Source organism: Lepidothrix coronata, unplaced genomic scaffold (genome assembly GCF_001604755.1).
Source record: "Lepidothrix coronata isolate B3197 unplaced genomic scaffold, Lepidothrix_coronata-1.0 Scaffold121, whole genome shotgun sequence".
Classification (NCBI taxonomy): domain Eukaryota; kingdom Metazoa; phylum Chordata; class Aves; order Passeriformes; family Pipridae; genus Lepidothrix; species Lepidothrix coronata.
The window spans coordinates 1,667,291-1,691,674 of NW_016690301.1; the positions used below are offsets into that span (position 1 = coordinate 1,667,291).

The window sequence follows — 24,384 nt, forward strand, 5'->3', positions numbered from 1 at the left end:
GAATGGGTTGCAGAGCTGTCCACCACGTGTATTGATTTTTATCTTACCCTATAATAAAGAGCTGTTTCTCCCATCAGAAAATGAAGGGAAGAAAACTATGGGGACTTAAACCACTAAGGGGTTTATTTTTTGGACTACAGTTGTCACCTTTAGGACAAAATCTTGCATTAGTCTGAGTGAACTTACTGTGCTAAAGAGGAAAAAAAAAAACACAAGGATCCTCACTAGTGGGACTGCCAACACTACAACTGCTTGTTCAGTTCATTCCTGTCACCTCCCTCCACTGAAGGTTCCCAACACTGGTTATTACAGCTTTAATCCAGAACTCACTTGTTGTCAAGAGTTTTTCCATTGTTTTTAATGGCTTACATTTCAAACTATATCCAGAAAATGCTGTAATGTCCTTTTTGTCTACTTAGAACTGATACTTCTCAGTTCACACTGAGTGTAAGATTATGGGAGATTTTCCAAAATTATCTAAAATGCCTTGCTTTAACTATCATTTGCATCGAAATCGAAGATGGAAAAAAACTGTCTTTAACTTGCTCTACAACATCCAATCTATTCTCAGGAGTGCAAAAGCTCTCTTTCAGGTACTAACTGCAATTGTTTGCTTGGTCTCATTGAGCTTGATACATTTAATCACGTTTTGTGTTATAAAAATGCTTGTATTATTAGCCAGATTATGGTAGATTGCCTAAAATGATCTTTCTTACTTCTGCAAATTTTACCTTGCAAGCAGCTCCTCCCTCACCCTGATGGTAATTTCCAGCTACTTCCGTGGAATTCTCTCTCTGCTTTAAGTTGTCTAGAATGGCTGTGGTGTATCTGGGCCAGATGCCTTGGATTCCTTAGGCTCCTGTAAGAGAAATAGGCTCCTGTAGTGCTTAATTCAGTTTATCTTGAGGTGAATGTTTGAAACTAGAGAAACAAACACATCTGCAGCTCCAGAAAAGTTTATAGAACAAAGGTGTTGTGTTAACACCAGCCAAACCTGGGACCACTACAAAACATTGTCAGTCAGCTAAGTTTTCTGGGAGGTGAATTGCTGTTTGAGATGAAAGGATAGACATTATTTAATCAACACTGTGCTTGGAAGGATGTTTTTTCTTAAAAAGATAAATGGATTACAAAGGCAGGAGGTATTTGCTACAAACTTGGAAGGGGTCAATAACATGACAAGAAAGGTTGAAATAACCTTTTGCATATATCATTGGGCAATAAATAAGTCGAAAAATTAATTTGAAAATAAATAAAAAACAACCATCATGTTTCTACCCTAAAATTCCATTTCTTTTGTACATATTTCTTACATTAATTCCAAGTGCTATAGAAAAAAGGGTATACTGTGATGTGGTGTCTCTCCAGTTAATCATCTAGTTTTATTTCAAGTTTTTGCATGAATTAAAAATTTACCCTTTTAATAGCAGAATGATACTAATAATATATGTGTACTTAAATATAATATATGAAATCTCCTCTATTGATCTGAACTTCCAAAAGGAACGGCAAAGGTTGATTCATTTACCATTTTCCAACTAGGATATTGAATTAGAACAAGTGGGTCAGCGTTTTTGTCTTCCCAATAGCTTTTTATTTCTGATATTCGTCATGGTCATATTGTTCAAACAATTTACCTGAAATGAAAGTGGCACCAAAATCAATATTTGTGATGCACAATTTTTGCAGCATAAACACTGTTGTTCTATTAACAGATTTGCACACAAGATGAAGTGGACTATTTGCCAGGCTTCATTCAATCTGGTTTTGTGGGGAGACAAGTGAAATCACCAAATTAGGTTAAGTTAAGGGTGGTTTTCTTGTCGCTTTCGTGGTCGAGTCATTTCTCAATGACATTTAACTTCGGGAGTGTAATTCATGGCTCTTTGGGGACTCCGTGGTACATATTGTTTGGAAAACTCCTTGACCTCCTTTTTTGTCCTTAAGGATATAAATTGCTTTCAGTACCTTTTTTGTCAAATCTACAGAGGGCCCAGTACTAAATGAGCTCTAATGATCTGAGCTGCCAAGGGGCCCTGAGTTGCAAGTCTAACGTACCTGCGCGTTCTCCTTTGTTGAAACACCAAAGACAGTCCGTTTATAAATCCTTCTTAAATACCATTGTAAACCCTCCTCCAGCTCAGGGCCAGCACCTCTGCAGCATAAGTCAGTGCAGTTCTATTGCAGGTAATGACATTATGCTAATTTTAACAGCAGAGGATCTGGCCCGAGATGATAACTCTTAAGAGCAGGTATTAAAATAGAACAAGATTGGAGCTCAAAGTAAAAACTCTCCTCAGTTTTAACTTTGAAAGCTGCTACTTACCCATATGATAGAACAAAACAGCTGTAAAATATATTTGTCTGGAACAAAGGATAAAGGTCTTTAGTGTATTATCCTGTAAAACAAGGCTGAGGAGCATTGATAGGCTTGTTCTGTGGAAGTAAGTCTCAGCTGTATGAGCACTGTAATTCAGGATAGAGGAAAGACTGTTAATTTCTGTAGCAGAAGGTGGTGTTTTTCACATGCTCTCCATTCCTTTCATTAGTGCTTTCAATTGAGAAGATGATACATTCTTGACAAGGAGAGTACATTATGAGTTATCATTATCTCCTAAAAGTAGCTGTCCTGCCACATATGATGTTATACACAATCACCCTTCTAAATTTTCCATTAAAATATCACAATCTAAAAAAAAATGTAATAGTTTAAATGTAGGGGTGGCAGTAGCCTTCATTTTAAAAGTAGATTGATCTAAGTTTTTATGTTCTTCTTTATTCAATCGAATTGTTTTGTCACAGCTCTGAGTCTATTGGGTTCAACAGAAATAGTATGAAAGATGTATTCTAAACTTTGGACAGGTTATAATTTTGTTAAACACCAAGAAGGACTAACAGTACAGGACAAGCATTCTGCATAACTTTAGAACAATTTATTAATTTATCAACTTTTGTCAGAGCTGAACCACAAAACAATCTTGGTTTACCTATAAATACGAAATTGCGTTTGAATATTTTCTTGTCTCAGTAGCTAAGCTTTAAACCTTAAAAAAACCCAAAACTATAGCCAGTGTCATCATTAAAATGAAAATCTTGTAAGAAATTTTACAGTAATTTATTCCTGTACTACTGTAATCTGAATTAAAATCAAAACTATTCTGATAACTCATGTTATTGCATCTCTGTGCCTGCCTCAATCCTCTGTTTGTATCTAATCTATATACTTACTTTAAATGTTCTGCAACTACATAAAATAATTTGACAAGGCTCTGTGTTTATAGAAAAGCTGAGATTTGAAAGATCAAGTATTGTTCCCATCAGGTAGAGTGAAAATGTCTCTGCCTTAATTTAGAAGGATCAATTTGGAAAAGATGAGAGATAAATCACTTTCATTATAAACTCAGATCTTCCTGGAACAGTGAGAGAGAATGCCAATCATTCTTGGCCCTGTTGTTGTGAGCTAATATATACCAGTCATGAGATGAATTCAGGTTATTTAAGGCACGAATTTGACCTTGGCCCTCAATTCCACAGCAAAAGGCAGCTGGTGAAGCCTCTGTGTTGGTGTTTGCAGTACAGCACAGTGTGTTTATACAAATTCATGATATAAGATAAAAATTTGGAAATTCATAAAGTTTATTGATAAAGTTTATTTGAAAGGCAGCTCATAACATTCCTTTATTTGTCAGGATTGAAATAGCAACTGAAATTTCATTGCATCATTTTCTGTCATAACTCTTTTCACTTTCTTACTCTGTTGTTTCTGGATTGAGAAAATATGAAATCCGTGTTTGTATCTGCTTTTATTTCTTTTAGAGGAACAAGCTGCTGGTTAGAATATGGTTTGAAGTAACTAGGGCTCTCAGTTTTACAGCTCAGCTAATAATGAACCATGGATCAAACATTCAGAAGTACCTGAATGATTAGAAGCCTAAATGAAGCTGAAAGCCACTGGTATTTTGACTTCTAGGTACTTGAAGTGGCTGTCATAATTGTTCTCACAATGCTGGAGCATTTTAATAGTAACAATAGCAGGACTGAAGATACTCCAAAGGAAAAAATCCTTTAAAGCTGCAATTTATTAACTTACTTTTTAATTTAAGTACAGTACATGAGTCATTGGAACTTCAGTGTATTTCAGAAGAATGTCTCCGGGCTAATATGTGAAACTCTTGTTATATATATTTAAATGCTATTTTTAAGTCTTTTTGCTTCCCCACCAAAGCATTGCTGCAGTAAACTGTCATTGTTCAGTCAAACCCTGGTTTATTCGTTTTATTTAATGTAAAATATAAATCACTTCGCTTCCCCATTCTCACTCCAGGTTGTTGATAAGAACTACCTCAATCTTTATTTGTCACAGTGATACAAACCTCTCAGAGCGCTTGCCTGCACGTTTTCCAAACATCACACTGTGCGAACTGACCGTTTCCCACGTTGTTTTTGCTTTCTTCTGCAGTGGATTGCTTGGATCCCACGTGCTCCAACCACGGAGTGTGTGTGAACGGGGAATGTCTCTGCAGCCCGGGATGGGGAGGAGTGAACTGTGAGCTGCCCAGAGCCCAGTGCCCAGACCAGTGCAGTGGGCACGGCACTTACCTGTCAGACACAGGGCTCTGCAGCTGTGATCCCAACTGGATGGGCCCCGACTGCTCCGTTGGTAAGAAAAAATATTGTCTTGCAACGTGTTGCAGTACTGCTCCTATTCTGTTAAAACATTGATACCTGCTGCGGGTTTGAAATGCAAATAATTTAGAAACATGTCTTTGGAACGTGTTTGATCTTCTTTAGTTCTGCTGGGGAGAAGTGTGTATGCATCTCAGATACTTTTTTTCGTGAAATTCTTTGTTTGGGACTGTCAGCTGGGGGTGAGGTGGATGCAGGTTAGGAGTTTGTGTTTTATTCTAGCCCTGAGTCTGAATAAAAAAAGTTGCATAAGTGCCTCACATCTGTAAATGAAAATAAAAACATCCATAATTTATAACTGGGTATAACATTTAAAGAATGAAGAACACTCCACTTAGGTCTATTTTGGGAGTTTACTGCACATCAAAATGCTACTCATTTATGAAAAACATCACAAACCAGAAATTTATCTTTTCAAATAAAGGGTATTTTTTTCCTCTTCAGTTGTATGTAGAATATATTTTTTAAAAAATAAGTTTTTTATAATATTGTTTTTATAATACTAAGTTTTATATATATTTATATTTTATTATGCAAGTTCATATAATATTAAGGTTTTATAATATATTTTAAAAAAGTTAAGTAACACTTAAAAGCAGGTACAAAAGCGTTAGCTAAAACTTTCATCCTCACCAAAGCTACAGTGGTAAAACATGATTATTCTAACAGAAGGAGCAAAAGAGGACAACAGAGATTCGACAAGACAGCAAATGTTCTATTTGTAAGGGGGGGGGAAATACTGGGAATTTTACATTTATATTGTAAAGTGAACCTTGAGAGGGAGCTGTAGGCCAAAAGCAAGTCTCTCAAAATAATATTTGCATTTTTCACACTTATTCAGTTATTTTCTAAGATTAATCGCTTAGAACCCCCCACCAGTGACATTAATATGAAGATGTGTGTTTTCTGCTTCGTGGATTAGCAGACAGAAAAATTTGTGAATGAGAGTTTTACTCTCCATTTCTTTGGTGATATGTGAGGCAAAAGACCCCTCTGCTTTTCTACAACTGTAACTGACAGAGAGCAGTAGAATTTTGGGAGTGAGACACCATATAACTGACCATGTAGTAGGAATCCAAGATCTCTCCTTTGAAAGTGTCTTTTACTCATCGTTCCCAGAGTCTAAGTGACCCTGAACTGCCACCATTCTCTGCTGTATGAGTGATTTTCAGTGTCATTCTTAGCAAAATCAGTGTCTGTCACTGAAATGTATCCCCTGAGGGTCCAGGTGTGAGTAAAGCAGAGCTACCTGCTCCCATTCTGGCTGCTGGCGCTGTTGGGGACACTACCTCTGAAACTTGTTTCTATCTGCGTAGAGGACGCAGTTCTAGCCCAGTCCGTCCAGCAGAACTTTTTAAACAACTTTTAAATATGATTTAGTTTTAAAGCAAAAGTTAAATGCCAGTTTTCCTCAGAGTATGAACAGGCCAGCTTTTGACAGCACTTAGTTTGCAGCCACAGCACATTCGTTCTGCTCCCCTTCCCTGCACGACTCGGCCGCTGCTCCCGCCCCGCCGCCACCGAAGTACCCGCTGCAATTCCAGTTGGTGTTGGTTTTGTTCCGTGGTGTTTTTTTTTTTTTTCCCTCTGCAAATCAGTTTGTTATTCCTTCTTTTCTCTCCTAGAAGTGTGTTCTGTGGACTGTGGCACCCACGGGGTGTGCATGGGCGGAGCGTGTCGCTGCGAAGAAGGGTGGACGGGAGCGGCCTGTGACCAGCGCGTGTGTCACCCCCGCTGCACGGAGCACGGAACTTGTAAAGATGGGAAGTGTGAATGCAGAGAGGGCTGGAATGGGGAGCACTGCACCATTGGTAGGCAAACGACAGGCACCGAAACAGGCACATATTGCTTTCTTTTCATAAATCGTAGAGACATAGTTACTGTCGTGTGTTGTAATGGGCTGTTCCCTTAAGGGCCCTAGTGCTTAGCTCTGACTCAGAGGGTGTTGGGTGAAATGCAGGTGAGCTCTTGGAATCATTTAAAATCGGTAACAAAATGATTTGCAGAGATAAAAAAAAAACCAAACAAACAAATTCCACAGCAAGTGAACAATAGTAAGTGAAGATGTAACAAATGGTTCATCTCGGTATCATCCAAGCCAAGATTTTTAAACTTAACTAAATATTCCTTTGTGTGAATGGCACCTCTTTTAATTTCCTGGTCTGATGCATCAGTGCTCTCCTGCTGTTATACATCACACCTGAAACACATCCCCACCATCCCCACCCAGAGCAGGGGTCAAGTGGTGGAGGATTAAGTGTTCCTGGTGGCACAGAAATAGCTGCCTGGATTTCTGCTGTGCTGTGACAGTGGGAATGGTGTTTGCACACAGGCAGTGCCAGGGTGGGAGGGCCCTGTGGGCACTGCAGCATCCTGCTGTCCCCTTCCCTAATATCCTGCTGCTCAGGGCAGCACTGGCATCGTGCAGAGGGCCATGACCAACATGGTTCCATCTCAGCTGTGATGTCTCAACCTGGGAAGTTCAAAAGGGTTACACTTACACAAGGCAGTGATGTTCTACCCTCTCAACCACTGTGCTAGAAAATTTATTCTGAAGAGGAATTAATTGCTCCTAAATTAAGTTCTTTATTTTGTCTCTCCAAGCAGTCCAGCAGTCTATTTGGATTATTTTGAAAAGTTACCCAAAACAAAGGGGAAAATTGTTATTTTCTCTATGCCAAAGTCAAAAATGGGAAATTCTCAGTGATCACATCCTCTCTGAAAAGTCTGAGCAAATTTATCTGGAACAAGAGTATCCAGCTGCTGAGTCAATGTGAGGTTCAGGCAAGGGTGCTTTTCTCCAGAAAATTTTTGGAGGACTGAGATGGAATACCTTAAAAGAAACCTACTGAGTCCTAATCCAAAGTCATGCTGGTTTTATTATCTTAAGGTGGTAAATTTAACAAAGAAAAGAGTAGGTCAATTGAGATTTTAATAGCAATCAGGGACCTTAATGGGACAGTCTTATTACAAGTGAATTGTTATTTCTTTACTTAAAAGTGTGGTGAGATTCTTGCATCCCTCAAGCTGTTTTTCTTTTTCATTCCCCTCTGATTTCTCCCTGGATATACAAATCATTTCTGATAAACACATGAGTTGGAAACTAAAAGTATACTCTTATTGGAGAAAAAAAAATAACAATTGATACATCTTTTCAGGGCATATCCTTTGATGTTGTGGTGCTGCATGCTTTGCTACACTATGCTAATATGATTTAAATCAAAGCTTTTATGACTGAACACTTTGTGACCAGCACAGATGCAGAGTATTCTTTCATAATTGCTTTCAGACTTCCATTATATCAACACACCTCTGCTAGATTAATCCAGGCATTTTGTTTTCATATTAAGTGCTTCTCAGTTCTTTACAAAATGCCTAATATATCTTTTTTTCATTAAATTCTGTAATAGTTGCTTATTTTAAAAGTACATGCTTTGTGCAAAATTTGTTTTGCTTTATAATCTCCTAGTAATATGCCTATGTTTAGAAGTAATTAATGTATGTAAAGTCTTCATTACTGTGCAGACAAAAAGATGCCTTTTACCAGGATCTCAAAAGTGTGCTGAAAATTGCAAGCTGAACTGCTGAACTCTGAAGTGAGATTTTTAAGTCTAATTTTCAGAGCTTTGAACTAAATATCTTCCCTATTACTGGTATGTGTAATCAATTCTTTCCAGAGGAAGGGTGATACTTCTAAAGTGATTAAAATATGCATAAGCTTCTTTTGTTTGGTATGTGTTAGAAAGATATCCTTGAAGCTTAATGTGGTTCTGCCTGTGGCAAGGATGAGACTGGTGCAAAGAATTTAGGTATGTCCTCCTAGTTGTGGTGTATCAGATTAGTGCAATCCTAAATTGTCTGTTGTTGGTAGACAGGTATATATTCTTGTGATAAGCCTGTATGAGTAAGAATTTTCATATGATCGTGTCCTGAGGCCATTTACAAAAGCACAGAGCAGGAATGGGATTCAGTTCAGAGGGTCAGCTCAGCATGACCCCACTGGTTTGTGTTACGTGGGACCGATACACAGGGGGAGTTCAGAGGATGAGGATGGTAAAGCTAATTTTTGTCAGTATTGGTATGAAAAATGCCAGAAGTTACCACTGGAAAATTTGTCCTTAGAGTGAGTCGATACCTTGGTACAAGGATGAGTTGCTCAAGACGTTTTAAATGTTAGTGTGAAGAACTGAAGTGCACTTAAATTTTACAGAAACTCACTTTCATTTCAAGCTCTGTCTTATGGTTTCGCTTTCAACTGAAAGTTTAACACACCATTTAATGTCAGGATTGCTCACTGAGGAGGGTTCCCCTAAAAAGATAACATTCAAGAATGCATTTTTGATGTGTTAAAACCTTGATTTTTTTTTAAATTATTTTATTTCATTTTGTTAATTCAAAGCTATGATTTAGTCCTTTTTGGAAGGTACCTGGCAAACTGCACAGTCTGTTTGTCCTAAGTCAAATCCAGGCCAGACCAGAGTAAGACAGCAAAGGAGCTGAGGGTGAATCTCTCCCATCCTTGTTCACAGTTCGTATTTTTGAATACTTCTGTTAGTTCTTCAGGAGCACTGAATGGCCAGGCTTACCTCACAGGACATTTGAGAGTTTTTCCATATGGACTTCAAGCAGAACAGTATGAATCCCATAGGAGAGGTTATTTCCTCTGAATTTCCACTTTTTGCTTCACCTAGTCTGAAATGAAGTCAGCAGAAAAACTTGCTGTGATTCCAGTGACTTTAGGCCAGGCCCACTTAGAACAAATAGATTTGACTGGTGAGAAAGAAAAGCAGGTTTCTACATACAAACCAAAATGCATTTGTTTGGGTTTCTTTACCAGTTTCATGTGCTGTATTTACATGGCAGTGGGAAAGAAATCATCATAGCAACCTGCAGGTATCCAAGTTCACTCAGGATGTGTTATTCTATTTAATATCAAATTAGGCTTTAACAGGTACTTGACAGAATGCACACTCTTTGGCATTTCCATGTTGAGTATCTAAGCTCAAAAATTTTACCAGAAGTGCAGTTTCTCTCAGCATCACCTGGTTTTAAGCAAAGCACTCTGAAAAGCCTCCCAGCACAGCAGTGTTAGCTCAGTGTTAACAAACTGCAAAGCAGCTTTTTCCTGTGTGCAGTACTATTACATATAAGAATGAACGCAAATAAAAATGAATGCATGTTCCAAGTAACACAGATTTTGGTAAATCTACATCCAAATAATATAAAATTGAAAGGAGGGGTGTCTGGTCTTGCTCAGATGCCTGTATGTAGCTGAGCAGAACTGCAGTTCACTTTGCTACTTCAGGCAAGGAAAAAAAAAATTGCTTACTGGAGTGGTGATAAAGAAAATTAATCTTTTCCCAGTGCAAAAATAGACCTGTCAGGATATGTTTATTAAGTGATTACTATTCATTGATTGCAATTATGGAGGAAGTTATAACTAAATAATAGAGGGTAATCTAGATGAGGAAAAAAATATTGGAAAACTAATAACAAAGTGAAAGACTAAGGTATAGAAGTTGTTAATCTCAAACCAATTGCATGACAGAAATTTAAGATGGAGGATTTAGCTTTTCCTTGAATTATCTGAGTGTTGTTAAAATGTGCTGTTACAAAACAGATCTGTTGCTTTCACTGAAAATAATATTTGGATGCTTAAAGCTGTTGTTTTTAAACGGTTGCAGAGGGTGTTCTGTGTATAAACTGTCAAGATAGTATTCCAAGGACAGGGTGATATATATGGAGATCTTATGAAACAGTCAGAAATACCATTTAAAAAGTGTAATTCCATCTGTAATTCATATCCCTGCAGCATGAAATGTGACTCTTATTAAGGTATTGGTGAAAATCTCGCTGTGAGACCAGTGAAATCAGGATTTAATCCTCAACATTTACAAGTAAAATTTAAAAGTCTGAAAATGTATCGTTTAAGGTGAGCTCTCACCAGAAGGTGATATAAGAGGTTTTCTTTGTGGCTGTCTGTTGTATTCCCAAGCTTTGCTCTTGTCTGCTCACGTCCTACATAAGATGTAGGTTAAGCATTCCCTTTCCGACAGAAAGTGGGGAAAGATTGTACTGAAGGCTATTTGATAATAAGAATTGTCTACAGCAGGTTTTGATCCAGACAGTTCTTATATTTTCTGTTCCTTTTTTTTATTCTTCACTGCAAATGAGCTTTGCTCCCTGGTACAGGCGTTGAGCTGAACCTCCATCTGCCTCCCTGCTAGACCCAACACAGCCAGGTGATGTGCATCTCTGCAGACCCTGCTGAGGTTCATTCAGGTTGGAAAAGACTTCTAAGATCCTTGAGTCCAACCACAAATCCTGGCCTTGGCACTGCTTTTGGAAATCTGACTCCGGAGCTGGGGATTTGCCGCTCTCTTTCCCCCAGTGAGTCCTTGACCCCTGTACTAAAAACATCAAAATTGCAGGACATGTTCCTCAGTAAATAAGGGATTTGGGAATCTCTCTTAGCCTTGAGTAAAGAGGAAAGATTGGAAAGAACCAGGATTCTGTCACCTACATGGTGGGAAATAACCTAAAATTTTCAGATACACTAAAAATGTTCAAGCAGAAGAAAGGATTCTGTGTCCAGGATTAAGAATTTTAAGTTCCAGTGCAGGATATTTGTGTTAGGTGTTGGGAAAAACCATGTAACAGTAAATGAAAAATTGAGGTAGTTTGTCCAAGCAAGTTGTGGACTCCTCTTCAATACAGCTTTTAACAAGTATTTAGACAAACATCTGTCAGGAACAGCAGAGAGGTGATTCATCCTGCCATGGGGCAGTGAGCTCACTAGAAAGTCAGTGAGCTGTATGAATTCGTTTCAGTCTCGTTTTAAATGAGCTTAAAAGGAAGCATTCCTTCTAAGGAATTTATTTTATAATGACCTATGTTAGGATTTGTACTTTCATTGCCTTTAAGAATCTAAGGCCACTCTTGGAAGTAGAATTGATCATTTACCCAGCTAAGAAGGCTAATCTGTGTGTTCTGTATTTGCAGAACAATGGGTTTGTCAATGTGGATATTGAGCCACTCTGAAAGATCCAAACAAATTTACACCCAGCAGGTAAATACTTTCAATGCTCTCCCTTTAAAGCAGGAAGACTCGCCCAGGTGAACACTTGGCGAATATTATTCCACCTCTGGTTTTACTAAAAAATAAAGTGTAGTAAAAACTTCCCCCTTCCAAGTGTTTTTGGGATGACTGTGCCCTTTCCAGCTTTCGGTCATGTTTATATTTTCTGTCAACCGGAAGGAAACCCACAAGTAAAGTGTAAAGATTTAGTTATTTGCCTTACCATGAAGTCAATAATCGATAGGGGCATTAATAATGCAGCATTGTGTTATCTTTGGATATAGCAAGATATTTTTGTCCCATGATAATGCTCTTTGTGTCAAAGATTTTTTTTTTTCTTCTACTACTGATTTCTCTTGTTGTAATTACCACGGTAATGATTCAAAGATGAGGCAATTTTCAGGAGAGATGGAAAGTGTGTGGGAGGAGGCAGTGGAAAGCCATCGTATCTGACAAAGAGCAATTTAGAAGGAGCTAGATATATTAGACTTCTCCAATGCACTTCTAACTTAAAATTAATCTGTAACAGTTTATAACCTATCAAGGCATAAAAAAAATCTCTAGCGAGGATGACAGGAATTTAGATTGCATGCTCTGTGGAGGGAGGAACACATTTTTTCATTTTATTTGAAAAATGTGTAGAATATTTGGGTCGTGACCACTTTTCATTACTGTTGGTGCAGAAATATGTTGGTAATATATATGATGACACGACCAGAAATGTTAGAGATGTTGGCTGTTGCCGTACCTGCAGATTCCGGTTCGTCACCTGGGTGATACAATTATCCCACTCTTTTTACAGCTGGTAGCAGGTTCCTCAGTAAGCACACCTGTGATACAGCCTTTTAGGTGCCAAGCTTTCATTGCAGTGTTGTAGGGTGGTTCCCCCCTGTGTCTGTTCAGCAAAACAGAGGAGCAGCAGGTACCTCATGAGGCAAACTCGGAGATTCTCAACCATTTCTGTCGTTCTCTGCACATCACTCACATTTTCATTTCCATCGTGCAAGCGTGGAGAGACTCAAAAGGTAGAAGTTTTCCTTATAAAGTGGTATTTTGGTCACATATGTTATATCATTTTGTAACCCAAACCAAGGAAATTTAGTAATCAGTCAGACAAATGGTCATTTAGTCCAGCATCTCTGTGCTTCAGTAAAGGTGCAAGATGCTGCTGAATAAATTTCTTCCTGGAAAGTGATGCTTCTTATCTGTCCCAGCTACATTTGCTGTCGAGGTGCTTTGTTTTGTGAATGTGTCATCTTTTATTTCACCTCCAAAACTCCTGAATAAAATATCTTGGCCCTGAAGTCCCCAGATATGTAGATAGTACTTGCTTGGGATTTTGGTTTCTGTTTGTAACTTTGCAAATTCCTGCTGAAATATACTTGGCTATTTTGTGGATCAGGGATGGGTAAACTTTCTGAGCAGTTTCCGTAGCACTAAGGAATCCAGAAGTGCAAGATGCATCCACTTACTTTATCATAAGCTGCTTATGTGTATTTGTAAGGAAATATATTCTATCTAGAGATTTGTATATAGTGAGAGTGGTTTGACTTTCAGGGAGTTTAGAAACAGAAATCCTTTTCATTTGCAGAATTTACACGGGGCAGCTGGGGATCTTTTTTGGCTGAAAGGCAAGCTTATTCATGAGGAAGAACTTTCCTGTTTGCATTCTTTGCTGAGGGCTTCCTGTAAATGATTGAAATATGTCAGAGTGCAGTGTCAGAACACTTGAGTGGCTCTTTTCTCTCTCTTTTTATAGGATATTTGCAGAACATGACCTTATTTCTTCCCTTCCTAACCCAAAAAATTTAATGAGTGTGTTTTCAGAAAACTTCCTGCATTATGTCTTGTACTTCAAAGACGCACCCAGCAGATACTGGTGAATAGCTTCCCAAACTAAACCACATTTCTTTTTTTCTCCTTTTGGAGGCGCTTCTACATGAGTTATATTGATTTCCTGGCCAATTCTTGAACTCTTAACAGACCACAAAAAGAGGGGAAGGGCAATCAATCAAGGAGCTGATCTAACTTTTGAAAGGGCAGAGCTGATTTTCCTGTTCACAGGAGTATTCCCAGCGTCAGACAATCTTCTCTTCTCCCGCAGATAATATTTTCTGTGTTATTTTGCACCCTGTGGTGTCAAACCGAGTTTCAGCAAGTGAGTGAATTACATGGTGTTGCTGGATACAAAACAACAAAGGCATGGGAATGCTTGTGAGAGGTCAGTGACATGGATTGTACAGAGGTAGAAAGGTAGTACCAGATCTTGAGAGATATATATGTATGTACATATAGGTAATATTTATACTTCCTAAGAAAGAAATACAAAAGAGAACAATACCTGCCCATCCTTTTGAGGCCTGCTGTTTGTGTTCTTGTTAGAGATACCTTTTCCTTGATCACTTGCATTCTTGCCTATACATTCTCCAGGTATAACCTTTGCATCTTCAGCATCAGTTTCACGTAATCTTTCGTGCTTGAAGATGCAAATAAAGCCAAATGTGTTTTGCCTGACTGCTGCAATCTCTGTGGAATAACAATTCAGGTGCAAAGCTTTACCTTTTCAGCTTCTTGCCAATTTAGCATCAAATTAATGGTAGGATGCATGAGAAGTTAGAGACTTGTCTTCCTAAGATATTTGATGCTTTTGAAATTCTCTGCTCAATATTTTCTTAGTTTAATGTTGTATTAAAAATATTAATGTCAGAAATAAAAAGGAAAAAATGGTCTCTGTAGCACCTCTGAAGTGTCAGTTCAGGATTTTGCTGTGTGATCTATTTAGGGCTTCAGGGGAAAATGAAACCATTGAAAGGCTTCTCTTTAAACTGTCAGCTCTCTCTTGGGCAGTAACTGCTCGCTGAGGATGAATACACGCTGATGTTGAATATTGATACGTCCTTCTTTCACTAAAAGCCCTTACTTAGACAGTTTTTTAAAAGATCTTAAGGAATGAATATGGGGACTTGTTCAGAGCACGAGTTATGAGGTATCATGAGCCATTCTTATTGAAGAAAGTTTTTTAAAAATTTATGTTATCCAGCTCTTTCCTCTCGTTCTTTCTTTCTTTCCATCCCTATTCTGAGCTGCTTATGAAATGCTCATTAGGATAACATTGCTTCTGGAGATTATTCCTGTAGGTAGCCTCAGCCTATTTCAGTTCAGATATAGTTTTTCTATACATATAAAAAGAAGCAAAGCTTGCTGTCCAACAGAAGTCATTATATAATGTAGTATATCTAATTTGTCCAAACATACTTTGGGTTACTGAAATGTAAGAGCTAAATACAAACTTGATTGTTCTTAAAGGCATTTGGGCCTGATGTTGTGGTCCACGTGTTGTGGTTCACCTCTGTATGTTGAAAGTGCAAATAATTAGAGTAATATTGAGGTCATTGAGTTTACCTGATTTATAGCTGCCAAGAAATTGTAACTAACTGTAGATTTCTACGATTTCCAGCACATACTGCTGTGGTGTTTCCAGTGATACAATACTGATTGACACATAACTCTCCATCTCAGCCTGTCAGTTGTCTTCAAAACACATCCATGCTGGGATAGATGGAGACAAAGCAATACTGGTGTCTCATTAATCTACCAGCAGCTCACAGTCATACTGAAAGCCACAGGGAAAAGAAGGACACGAGAAATTAAGGTTACTGTGTTTGTTGTCATTCCCTCTTCATTCAGTAACAGGATTAGAGCAGAAAGGATTCATGGCCCAGCTGTTCCCTGAAGATTTTCAAATCTGAGAGCTGACCCTTAGCACTGCATGCTACACACTTAATTTAAATATTTCGCTCCAAACAAGTACCTCTCTTAAACAGTTAGGCAGTTTTCATGGAAAAGTAGCAACTTTGCTTCCACAAAGACTTCAGTGTGACACGGATCAGAACATTATCCCTAATGAAAATTTAGGCAGAGGAGACGTGGCTGTCTGCTTATCCATGCAAAGCTTTTCTGCCTCTCATTCTACTGCACTTAAAAGATATTTTCCCTCCTGCCTTACTGTAATGTGCCAGTTCTATGGCCCATGACTGATGTCTAACATCTGGGATGTGTTGCCTTTTCTTGTGCTGTCTCACTGGTTATTGGGAGCCGTGCAGCGAGTCCCAGATGTTCAAGTGTAAAACAGTCTCTGGGTTCTCTCAAACATGGTTTGTGTGACAGCACCCAAGTCCTACCCACCTCATTTGTAATTTCTCCATTGCAGAATGCCTTTTAAAAGGCTGTGGGTTTCCTCCAATCTGCAACTAGGGAGCTGTAATTTTGACAAACAACCCACCAGCATCAGGGTTTATGGTTTTTTCCTAATCCCACTGTGTTTTTAGTTTCTATTCACAGTTTTTAACAGTTCAGTGTGGAGCAGGTTGATCAACTTGGCACTGATAGACTGTGGCCTGCTTTTAAAATGCAGTCAAATAAGATATCAACAAAATAGCTGCAAGGAAAGATTCTTTAACTGTTTTGGCATGACCAAACTACACGAGCTCATAGTTAATCATTCATATAATTGAAAAGCATATACACTTCTACCATTTTTGTGTATTTTTACAGGAATCCATGTAAAGATGAATCTCTTCTGTATTCATTCTGCTTAAATATAAAATTTCAGATGAGATTTTTTTAGGTAGATGTTGGAAGGTTAAAGTTATTCAAGAGTGTGAAAAATAAGTAAGATTCATAGTGCATCTAGACCACATATGTTTTAATTTGCCCTCAAACAGTTTTTCAGAGCACTGAACAACTGAGCTGAAGAATCACAATACATCAAGATGCAGTCCCTGCTCTGAAGAGAATTAGTAGGGATAATAGCTTTGGTAGCTAAGAAATAAATATAATAATGTAATTGTGATTAAAAACATTCTTTTTAATTAAAAACTAAATCGGTTTATAGTGAAAAATATTACTGGTTTGCTAGGTTGTGATTTGAGGCTACAAGCAACACTAAGAGGACAATTATCCAAAAGCACAAATTAGCAAAGAAAAAAATACCAGTTTAGCAATAGCATTTTTTGCAAGAAGAGCATGGTGATTTATTGATCTGCTGCTTCAAATACTGTGATTTTCCAATTGTTAGGAATCAAAAGGAATTGCTGAGTTTCTTGTGGGATGAGTTCCTCAAGAATAGAACTGAAGCTGTTTTTGTAAATTCAACATGCACAAACACAACCCCCTAAACATCCCAGAAGATGCTGACTCCCCTAAAACCAGAGACACATTAGTTCAGATGAAAGAACTGACTTTTTGTTTTAAGCACTGGGAATACCAGAGAGTAGAACTCGGTCCCTAATATAGCATGTAAGCATCCACTTTTCAACACAGTTTAAATATAAACTGATCTGACTTCTTTGCTTTCCATTTAATAAAGCAAGGCAAAATGTGTATATGCTGGGTTACAGATCACTTCTCTCTGAAATTAATAGAGGAATTAGCATTATAGCATGCAGTCTTACAATGGAAGGTAGTGTGCTCAGAATTAAGCAGTTATAGAAAAAGAAGATGGGTGTTCCTCTTCTCTAATTTTTTTTTTACTGCAGAATCACTTGCATTTGAACCAGAAAAGTATTACTGAAAGCAGGAAGCCATGGATCATTATTTCCTGCTGAAAAGTGAAGGTGCAATATGACTTTGTTAAAATGTTTGCAGATTCTGATTAATTCTGATCCTTTTTTTTTTTTTAGGGTAATTTGATAGCAGTACACAAAAAGCAGTGGCAATGTGCCTTTTTTTGTTTAAAAAAAAAAATGAAAGGATGTTTTGGACAGTGCTTCCATACAGCATTGCTAATAGATAGTTGAACTGGGGTTGGGGGGAGCATAGTAACACAGATTTTTGGGTGCAGTTCATCTTTTTTTTAGCTTCTTTGGAAACTAGTGGTAAAATTGCTTTTTTGTTACTGCCTCCCTTGGATCGTTATTAATTGATTCTTTATCATGGAGCCAGTCCATAAATATCTTCCTTGTGCCCTTTGAATGTTTGAACCTTGGGGTCTTTTTCTAAAATAAGTCAAAAATATTGATTTAGAAGGGAGAAAGTCTTCAATGTTTAGAGAACAGGTTATCAGAGTCAAGGTCACTCCTTATGAAGGCTGAACAGGCAACAGTCGCTTGATAGAAATACTGAGTGTTACACTACAGACAGTGTAAAACCTGTGTAAATGGGTCTGCACTCCTTGTTCCTGCAGCATTCCTTGTTCCTGCAGCATTCCTTGTTCCTGCAGCATTCCTCACACAGATGGTTGTGGACCAGAAACCCAAACTACCGTGTTGTTCTTGTACACGTCGCAAAAAGGTTGAAGGGGAAATGAGAAATATATATAGATTTGTAAGCATTACCTTTCCTTACTTCAGATCCAGAGGGGCCTATAAATGTTATCAGTTTTATGATTCTTCATTGGAATCTTTTGTTAGTTGTTCTATAAGAATTTTGATTGCTTATATGCTCAGTAAAAAAAAGTGAATTAAAATCGGTCGGGGCCACCCTTAATTTCGAACAGTAGTGCATACACTTTATCAAAAGAGTTAAGTAGGTATGAAATATCACTCAAAAACTTTTTGGATACACTGAAGTGTCTCCTGAAATTGTTAATATTTTCATACCACATGAAAATTTTTTTAAAATAAAATTGATTGCTTATTAAAAACTAATTATTTTCCCATTCCTTTTAATCTTTCAATCTTCCATATGCAAAGAGTTTCCTAAGTAAATTCTGTCATCTTAGACCAGTAATTGTACTTCTAGTTACCATGAAAGTCCTTAAATCCTCATTACTTAATTTAAAAGCAATACTGCATGGAAACTTTAAAGTATAAGATGCTTTGTATAGGGAAATATTTATTCAGCAGAACTGGAGTAATTTACCATATTTGCCTTCCATTAAAGGCTGCATCTGTTTATTCAACTTTTGTAGTTAGTTTCTCCTACTCTACTAAGGATTTTTGTCAGCATTTCTGAGATAAAACATTGTAGTTGGAAAACTTTCTATCAAGTCATATATAATGTGCCTGATTTCTTAAGGTGAGTGTTCCCATTGGTATTTAATGGGAGATTTTGTGAAGTTATTTGCAGAATATGCCCCCAGATCTTAATTATTTATTTTCTTTTCTGTATTTTATTACTTGAGATAAAGATGTTGTAAAATGTGAGGAGAGATGTCACTCAAAAGTGAACTAATGACAGTGAAGTGAAAAGGAAAATGTCTGTTGTCTTCAGTGTTGCTTCTGGGTTTTCATCCTGTGACAAAAGATTACAGGTTTACTAAAGATGAACTTTCACAGGGCTGCTGCTACCAACCCCTTACTTGAATTAAGTGACTTCAGTCCAGGTTAGGAAATAATTACAATTAATAAGTTGTTTCATTCAGAGTGAGAAGAAGGTGGAGAATTCACTTCGAAGTCTTGCACTGACAGATTTGTATCTTGAGGAGAAAGGCTTTGTCATTAATCTGCAGGAGAGTTTTTCCACTTAAAAAGGATTTTTACAAAAACTTCCTGACTGCTTGCAGCAGTAAATTGGATATGCACTGTGCCTGATTAAGCACATTCCCACATATGTATTTACTCTGAAACCTTGAGCCGTTCCAAAATTCACTTTGCTTGTCACGATCCGTGGAGATATTAAACTCAATAGTCAAACTGCATCAAACCTCAGGAGAGAGACCTTCAGGTGATATTTTGGTGTTACAAGGTGTTCTCTTCATAGGTTTTCATGGCATGGAGCATTCTGGAAATCCTCTGCAGCTCGAGCCAGAGCAGAACTTGTCTTTCTGCTCCAAACTATTGCTGTGGAGTGGGAAAAGGCTGCTTGGTTTCACAGCTTTGAAGAAATGGTTATTAGCTAAAGAAAAGCCTAATTATTATGAGTTTCTAACATGTTCCTTGAAATGTGCTAACAGTTCAGCTGTGTATAAGCAATGAACAATGACAATATAGCCCATTGAAATTGTGGGAATCAGAGTGTGGATTCTTTTCTGTTATCATTTTATTTGAGCACTGAGGGTCAGTAATGCTGGCCTTTAGAGATCTCATGTTCTGGTACCTAGCCCTGGAACTTTTCTAAATTATAATCAGGATAGAAAACAGAAAAGAAAGATTTCTTTGACATCTCTTTGATGTTTAGATTTACTGTGAGCTGCTACTCAAGCTGTATTTTCAGCATTGCAAAGAAAGAACTAATTGCACAGAACTGTAGCACGTTGTCCTTTANGTTGGGGTTTTTTTAACGATTTATTTGCAAATCTGCCTCTCAGGACTTTCACAAACTGAATAATTTTCCCTTTAGATTTTTTTTATTATTATTTTTGTTATTGAAAATTCCTTTTAACTGGTGATGAGGCAGTCTCCAGATATCTCGGCTGCATCTCCAACCCACTTATCTTGTGTTTCTCTTCCTGAGTGAAGTGCTCCTGACAAACACTCCCAGTACACCAAGTAACAACCTGCCTGTCCCGGTATGGCTTAAAAATTGTCAAATATAGATGCGAGGCAACCAAGTTAAAAGTCTTGTTGGTTCTTCTGATGGCTTCAACAGAGAAATGGAAAATAAATACTCTGCCTAGCAGCAGAAAGACTTAAGTATTCGTTCCAGAGAATTAAGGACACCTCTAGTGGAGGCGAGGGGAGGAGCAGAGCCATCAGTTGCCTGATGGTAAATATGTTTAATGTAAAGCAAGCAGAGCCTAAAGACTCGTTTTTCTTCCAAATTTCTTCCAAGTGCAGATTAAACACTCTTGGCTTTCTTGGGGGTAGAATGGAGAAGATGATCTCCCTAGCAGATCAAAATCACTTTCCCAGATTTATTTAGTATTTAAATATCAAAGCAATTGGCTATATATGAAGGATTATGAGATTTCTTCCTTCACCACGTAGGCAGGTTTTAAAAAATGGAACAAAAAGAGAAATAACTTATGTTTTGTCTGTGTGTGCAGGATTTAAACCAGTTTATGAAAACAACATTTTTATTTCTGTAGCTTTTATTAGCTATTTGTGCAGTTGGTAGATATAAAAATTGGAAAATGGCATGATATTCATGAGGCTTATGTATATTGACAAGGAATGCAGAATGGTGCCTTGCACTTTAGAATTAAAGGCATGTTTATGGTTTACGTACTGAAATATTCATCTTCTATCCTACATCTGCCAAACAACTCAGCATACACAAATACATAACTCAGAATGCATTGCTTATCTATTTTAATTTGTTTTCCATATATTGCCTCTGTGGCAGAATACTGCTCCTAGGTCATGGGCATTATTTCATACTTCACACTTGTACATATTTAAGCTCCAGAAATTCTAGCCTTAACAAACATGTGAGATATATTTATTTTACTATTCAAATATCCATTATTTCTGGTCACTTCTAATAATATTTTACTGTCATGAATATTTAGGATTACTGCAGGCCAGAAGGAGTATGAGAAGCATTTAGTGCGTGTTACTATTTTTCATTCCAAACTATCCCACAATGCTTCTTAAAAAACTTTCTGGTTTTTTTGTTTGGGATTTTCCTTTGGGACAGCTGGAATGTTTGAACTCTGCAGTCTGAAACCATACAGTGTGCAGCCATGGAATCGATGTGATTAATACTTTAAGAAGATCAGCTGCAAAATATAATGCACATGTCTATATAGTCCTGAAGGGATTCCAAAGTCCTCTAGCAAATTTAAGGGACAGAACATACTAATCTGCTACACAGTAATAGAGGAAACTGTCTACTTATGTTAAGGCTCATATTTATTCTGCTGTTAGAGATAACCTGTGCTCTTACACAGGATCTGCATTTGCATACCTGAAAGTTAATTGCTAAATTATAAATTCTATGCAGGCATTAATATCTAATGAATAGCAAGTAATTATATTTTAATAATGCCTGAGAAAACTGGGATTCCCTGCCCTGAGAATTATGAATTATAAGGCTCTAAAACCAAAGGGATCATAGATAATTCAGTTTGGATGGGATGTCAGGAGGTCATCTGGTCCAGCCTCTTCCTCAAAGCAGGGTTGTTATGAGGTCAGACATCAGACTTGGGCCCATAGTTTTTTGGCAGATTCCCTACAATCCTCCTTATTGCCCACTGGACAGGCTGTTACCACTCAGTGCCCTTCCTATGCATCTTCTTTAGCATATTGAGCAACATAAGTAGTGTGTAATATCTGCTTTTTCTCACTGCAGTTCCCTACTTGTGTGTGCACAGCCCATTCCCTCACATCCCTGAATTCAAATCAGATTAGAAATACTGGTGTAAACCACTATTATGTAGCACTGACAGAAGGGGAACAGATCTGTTTGGTCCCTGTAAATGCTGACTAAGCTTACTGGACATTTCGATTGACTTAAACTCCTCTGTTTTGTAAAGCTTTTGGTATGTTAAAGTAGTTATGGTCAGAGGAATGCAATTTGTATTTGGAGCTAAAGTGGATAATAAGTGATTTTTATTTTTCTATATATGTGGGAGTTGTCATTTAAGGAGTAAAGGAGTTCATTCCTCCTGTATGCCATAGTTGGAGGGTTTGTGAAGTTAAAAAAAAGTATTTTGGAGCTAATAACTGAACTGAGAATGTCTTCCCCCAAAAAACCCTAAATTACATTAGGTCTGGAATATTAGTTTAGTTTTAGTAGGACTTTATAAAGATGTTTGGAAATGGAAAATTTGATGCTAGTGATATTTGGCTAGGATGGATACATCCAAGTGCTGCTTCTTTCTTTGGGGAATGATCAGGCTCACACTGGCCTGATGAAAAGAGGAGTCCATTTCCAAGTGATTCACTGCCTTCAGGCAGGAGAAGCCCTAGTTATCCATGATCCTTCCAGCAGGCAGGAAGGGCTGTAAAGCCACCAGCAGCAGTTTATGATCCAGAGGTTTTCCCCATGCTTGGTAGTCAGCTAACACATAGAAACCAGAGAAAAACTGTGTTTTCTGAAGAACAACCACTTATATTAATTTTAAGTATGACATAAAGTGCCCAGCTACAGCCAGTCTGACATGAGGTTGTACATTAGCTGACTGAAATCCGTGTAATTCTGTTGAATTTGGCTGAATTTTGCCAGTGTGGACCCTGTTTGCAGGATAGTTTTCTGTCTACCTCAGTCCTAAAGGATTACACTGGTGTGCTTATACTCAAAGTATTTGTACATTCAGCTTAGCAGGAAACGGCTGATTTAACCTGGCTTGGTGTTTACCTCCCCTGCCTCTACTCTGAAACTTGCTTGCAACAAACAGCATTGCTTAAAAACATTTCCTGAGCAGTAAATCTGGTGGTGCTGCCTTCCCTTTAGAATTTGAAGCAGAAGAAATGCTGGGTGGCATCTGTGTCCTGAGAAAAGCTGGGCAGTGACAGTGGAGCCTCCTCTGCTGACCCATCGGGGCATTCAGAGGGAAAAAGCTGAAATACAATTATGGTGTGAATCCTAATTTTTATGAAAGAATGACTGAAACCGCTTGCCATAACGCTGTGATTAATGTAAGGATTTTAGTTACTACACTGTGGTTAGGTTATATATTCTTTTAAATATGAAGTCAGTGTTTTGCTTGTTGCCCTTCAATTGACTGAATTTACACATCCTGTCAGATAGGTCACTCCATCATTACACTGCCACAAAACTATTTATATAGACGCTATTTTAGAGATAAATCCAACTTGAGAAGGCTTCTTTCTCAGAAAAGATATTACATATTACAAAGGATGATACCAGTCCTTGTGTGCAATATCAGAAACATTAATACAGTAAAAGATTATGGTTGTGGTAGTGATTTTATGAATGTAATTTCACCTGGAATTATATTCTAAATGGATTTTGTTACAGTAAGATTAATTTGAAAGACTCGACTATCTTAAATACAAATTTTACTGCATCTTTATATGTCTTTTTACTGGGTATATGAATAGGAGTTGAATATGAGTCTTGTTTGAGAAGAATACACTGTGTAACTGAAATGTGCTGCTGGGGTCAGATTTTAGCTCTTGCTCAGAATTTCAGCAAATAATCTCCTTGGCCTGTAGAAGGAATTATGCAGCTCTGCTGCAGCAGTGTCTTTACCTATGTTCCATGTAACTACTGTGCCTGTGCTGGTGCACAACCCAAACTGTTGGCACCTGGCCACGATGAAGCCACGGTGCAGAGCCTTGGTTTGCGTGCAGGATGTGATGTGTCCTCATGTTCACGTTGGCAACATCAGGGTGCAGGCAGGACACTGCCTGGCAGGACCACCCTGGCCCTGCCCACACTGTGGGTGATGTGGGGGCTGTGTGGGGTTTGGATATCATGAGCATCCCACATTGGCAGGACTGGATTTGGCCTCCTGGCTGCTGCAGGGCACTTGGCATTGCAGAGGCTTCTCACTCTTGTGACTGAACTTCCCATAATGCAGCCTCTCTTCCTTCTTGAAACTGTCTTTTATATACACGAGTAGTCCAGATTCAGGGCTCAGCTGGAATTCTGTGTGTAGACTCAACCTTCTGAGCAGACATGGTTTTTTTGATCACTGATCTGTTTGCTTTCCTCAAATCTCAGGACAGTGTAGCACAAACTGTCCCCCTCTTTTCCCTGCCCAGCCGATGGCAGCTTGGAGAGGGTGGGTCACACCAAAGGCTGGTGACAGAAAAAACTCTGTTAGTTGT

General features: G+C 38.1%; 1 protein-coding gene across 8 annotated transcripts in view; it reads left to right on the forward strand.

Annotated features, from left to right (window-relative positions):
• The window catches only part of TENM2 (teneurin transmembrane protein 2), a 900,957-nt gene that overhangs the window by 817,030 nt on the left and 59,543 nt on the right, over positions 1-24,384 (forward strand). For all 8 annotated transcript variants that reach the window (XM_017825633.1, XM_017825634.1, XM_017825631.1 and 5 more), the window contains 2 exons: positions 4,460-4,660; positions 6,312-6,497. In XM_017825633.1, the coding sequence (XP_017681122.1) occupies positions 4,460-4,660; positions 6,312-6,497 (387 nt within the window). The remainder of the gene's footprint in view (positions 1-4,459; positions 4,661-6,311; positions 6,498-24,384) is intronic.